Here is a 3,834-nt window from a genome sequence, read left to right as displayed (position 1 = left end):
GAAAACAATAACAAGGGGGCTTAAAACAGCATAAAGACATGTGGAACAGCCAAAACGTGAGGAAAAGAAAACAACAAAAACTGACTCAAAACCCCAGCAGCCTAAACCCCTTTAGGCCTTAAAACGATTCATTTTTATCCAGATACTTAATCACTAATTAATATGACGTCATGGTGTCATGTCATCATCAGCTTAAACCTGTCATGCTTCATGACGTGTCGAGTGGACATCCTGTTCCATTAGTGGCCTTTAACATGAGACAGTTCACTACTACTGAAACATGATACACCTGACACTTTGTACTGACCTCTCACAGCTAAACTCATGCAGGTGTACAGAGGAACAAATGTGCAGCTGTGCTAGAGAAACTAGAGTAGGCACGACAACCCAGCTCAACAAAGTGCTGAAGCAGGATTGAACCTGTATAAGGTAGACAAAGGAGGTCAGTTCACTGACTAATTATAACAAGTTTTAAGACCCTGTGTGGATAAAGACGCCAAAAAGCAGCATTTCTGTTCCAGAGTCAGAAGAATTGATTCCAGTTACAGAGTAGAGGGCAGATGATGCTCAGAAGGACCAGATGAAGTAAAGGTAAAAGCCAAACATTTAAAGACACAGTGGTGCTTATATTCAACAGTTTCTCTGGAACTCTGTGGGGTAAATTGTGATTGACAGTTGACGCTTTAGGTAGTTTAGGTTGTAATCCATGCGTTTATATCCCGTCCAAGAGGTTTACAATCCAGCCACAGAAACACTTTTTTTTCTGAAATTAATACCATTACTTATCACATTTTCATCATAAAAAGATCACTATCACTACTATGTTGCTAAGACTTTCTACCATTCAGAGCTTAAAATGATGGTAATGTCCAATAAGGAGCAGCCAAAGATCAACAAGTGAGCAAAGTTCTGTGTGTGTCAGAAATAAAATAAAAATAATGGTCCTCTTTGGTTGGCATAAAGCTAAGAAGTTTTTGATGCTTAATGGTGCCAAAAAGGATAGTAGGTAAATAGTAGCATAAATTACTGTAATTAGCAAGAGAATAAAAAGAAACCCTGGAGGAAAAAAGTGTAAATAGTTTCTGTTTCTGTTGCGTTTGTTTCAATGTCAATATTTTTTCTCCTGAAAGCCAAGACTTGAGAGAATAATATACAGATGAGAAAAGGCTTGGTCACTGTTGATCTGTGTGTTATTTCTACAAAGTATCCTGTTTTGGTTGGCCTTTATGCTGCTATATCTGTTGATACATTCATTTTACATCATTTTAGCCTCATAATCTGACAGCTGAGGCTGTCCTGGAAACATCATGTCTGGATGAGGACTGGGATTAAAAGGGCTGAGGCTCTGAATCCATTTTTACATTAGAAATAAACACATGGACGACCAAAAATAGTAAAAGATGGTTTTGGGTTTTAAGGGTTAAGGAATGGAAACATGGAGAAAAGGCTGAGGTATGACAAATGACACAAGAATTGGACGGTGGCAACAGGTCTGATGAAGGGATGAATCCTACCCAGAGCCCAGACCTCGACATCACAGAAGCAGTGTGGGATCACCTCATCCCAACATCCAAAGTAGAGCTTTCGAAAGTCCATTTGAGATCATGGGGAATTACTCCTGAAGACCACTCTCAGAAATGTCAGAAAGCTTGTGTAAGAGGGTTCAGACTGATGAAGAAGCCTATAAGAAACGGGTGAACTCTGTTTTTGCCTCCTATACTGAATTGCCATCCATGTTTGCATGTATATTAATAATAATAATAATAACCTGTTGCACCCTGATTCGAGTAATGGGGGCTCGTGCCTGAATACAGCTTTACGTCTGCCAGACCAGCTTTACGTCTAGCTACGCCCGTTTTTTTTGGCCATAAAATAATTAAGTTTTTAGTGGTCTAGCAATGTCTTGAGAAACTTCATTTAGTGTGTATATTGATTTTACCAAACCTCGACGTGTTCATCTCCTACTAACCAAACTTTTCATAAACCAACCTCGGTAACTTCGGTAACGCTCCTGTAACTGTCTAGGTTTTGTTGCGTAGGTGCTCCTCTGCTATACTCTCTATGTTAAGTCGACGATTAAAAGATCACATTTTTACCTGACGTTGTTTTTGCTCTGTAGTTCTCGGCTGGCTGTACTCGGTAACTGCCTCATGTACTCCGCTACTTTCCGCAGACTCCTGCTACCTCTCGCCATCTTCTTTCTTTGACGGCTTTCTTCTTTCGCTTGCTACAACTCGTTTACTGTCGGCATGCCGGCCCCACCCCCTCGACCACTGTCTATGCTTGCCATTGGTCAGCTTGTATCCAATCTGCATGTTCATTGGCCAGCCTTGCCATTCGTCATGGGGAAGTATTGGCGTTCGTGTATGCGCAAGTGCACGCGCAGGAGAGTCACGAGATGTTGGCTCAGGTTTCAGTCTTCTCACGCAGGTTCGCTTTTAAGCCATAATATAACTCAAATACTCAAAGTTTGTGCACATTTATAACTTTAACTAACTTTCATGTTAGCTTAAACGTGTACATGGAAATTATACGCATACCGCGCTGTTCAAATACTAATGACACAAAAATGAAAGTAAAATCTAACAAGTACATCAGAAAATATAATAATAATTTCAGATGCATAGACTGCTCATTTAATTTCTACAAAGTATTTAACTATGGACTTAATACATACAAGTCACTCTTTATTTTTAACATATATTTTTATAAATATGCTATTTCTTTATATTCGCTTCACCAATAAGATTTTTTTCTTGATTTTAAAAAAATATCAATAATGAAATACCCCCCACCCCAGGGGGGAAGAAATTAAGTTGTAAGGCAAAAAAGTAACAACTAATAAAATAATTATGATACAATGAGGGAAAATAGCATGCTGGAGAAAAGCATTTTCAGTAGTATCATGTAAAATAGAACTTTTACCCTTTTCAGTTCTTTTAGTTTTATATATCAGGTCCAAAAGAAAATAAGTCTTCTGGTCCTTACCAGGTCTTAAATGTGCAGTGCTATGTGTCATGTGTTATCGTTCATCTGAGGTTTTACCAAATTGTGAGATCTGGCAAAGATCAGATTGTTTTATTTTTTTATGTTGGTTACATAAAAACATAGAAATAAAAGATAACACTTAATAACATAGATTAAGAAGCACAATTAGAAAACATCTTACTTAACTGAATGTTTTGTAGAATTACTTCACTACTTGTATGTAGTGAAGAACCCCTCCAAATGACTTTTCTCCGAAGTTGACTTAGTCTGACATGGCACACCCTGTCAAGATGTTTTTAACAATCTGAACTGCCATGGTTAGATCATTTCTGAAATATGGTGATGTCCTTTGGCTGGAAGGCAATAAAATATCAAAGAAAACAGGTAAGTACTGGAAGAGTTGCAGAAACGGACACATGGGCTCTTCATCATCATCCAAGCTGGTTGAAAACAGCAACTCTGCCAACTGAAATTAGACATTATGATATAAAGCTGAAAGAAACAAAAGATGGAAAGCTGAAGTCTGCAGGCTTTGCCAGTTTCATTCTTATTTTCAGTGTTTTCTTTAGTTCCCAGTAGGATTAATCATCGACCACAGAATCAGGATGTCAGGGGGAATTTCCTGCAGGAGGAAGGATGGCTGCAGGAAATTCCTCTTGGACAGGTTACCAGTCCATCACAGGTCGAACACAGAGATAAATTAGAAGAACAACCTAATGCTCACTCCAACCATCAATTTAGAATCACCAATTACCTTTACATGAATGGTTTTGGACTGTGAGAAGCCAAGACACGAGGACTGGTAAGAGAACATGAAATCATTGACAAGCCTAAGATCAACTTTAT

At 38.5% G+C, this 3,834-nt stretch overlaps 1 protein-coding gene across 1 annotated transcript in view; it reads right to left on the bottom strand.

Moving 5' to 3' along the window:
* The window catches only part of coq10b (coenzyme Q10B), a 15,934-nt gene extending 13,697 nt beyond the window's left edge, over window positions 1-2,237 (bottom strand). Inside the window, exon 1 of the mRNA XM_042001774.1 lies at window positions 2,097-2,237. Coding sequence (XP_041857708.1) covers window positions 2,097-2,194 — 98 coding nt within the window. The 5' untranslated portion in view covers window positions 2,195-2,237. The remainder of the gene's footprint in view (window positions 1-2,096) is intronic.
* Between the last annotated feature and the right edge of the window lie 1,597 nt (window positions 2,238-3,834).

The sequence above is a fragment of the Melanotaenia boesemani genome, chromosome 12 (genome assembly GCF_017639745.1).
Source record: "Melanotaenia boesemani isolate fMelBoe1 chromosome 12, fMelBoe1.pri, whole genome shotgun sequence".
NCBI lineage: Eukaryota > Metazoa > Chordata > Actinopteri > Atheriniformes > Melanotaeniidae > Melanotaenia > Melanotaenia boesemani.
This window is presented reverse-complemented; position numbering and strand designations above follow the sequence as displayed.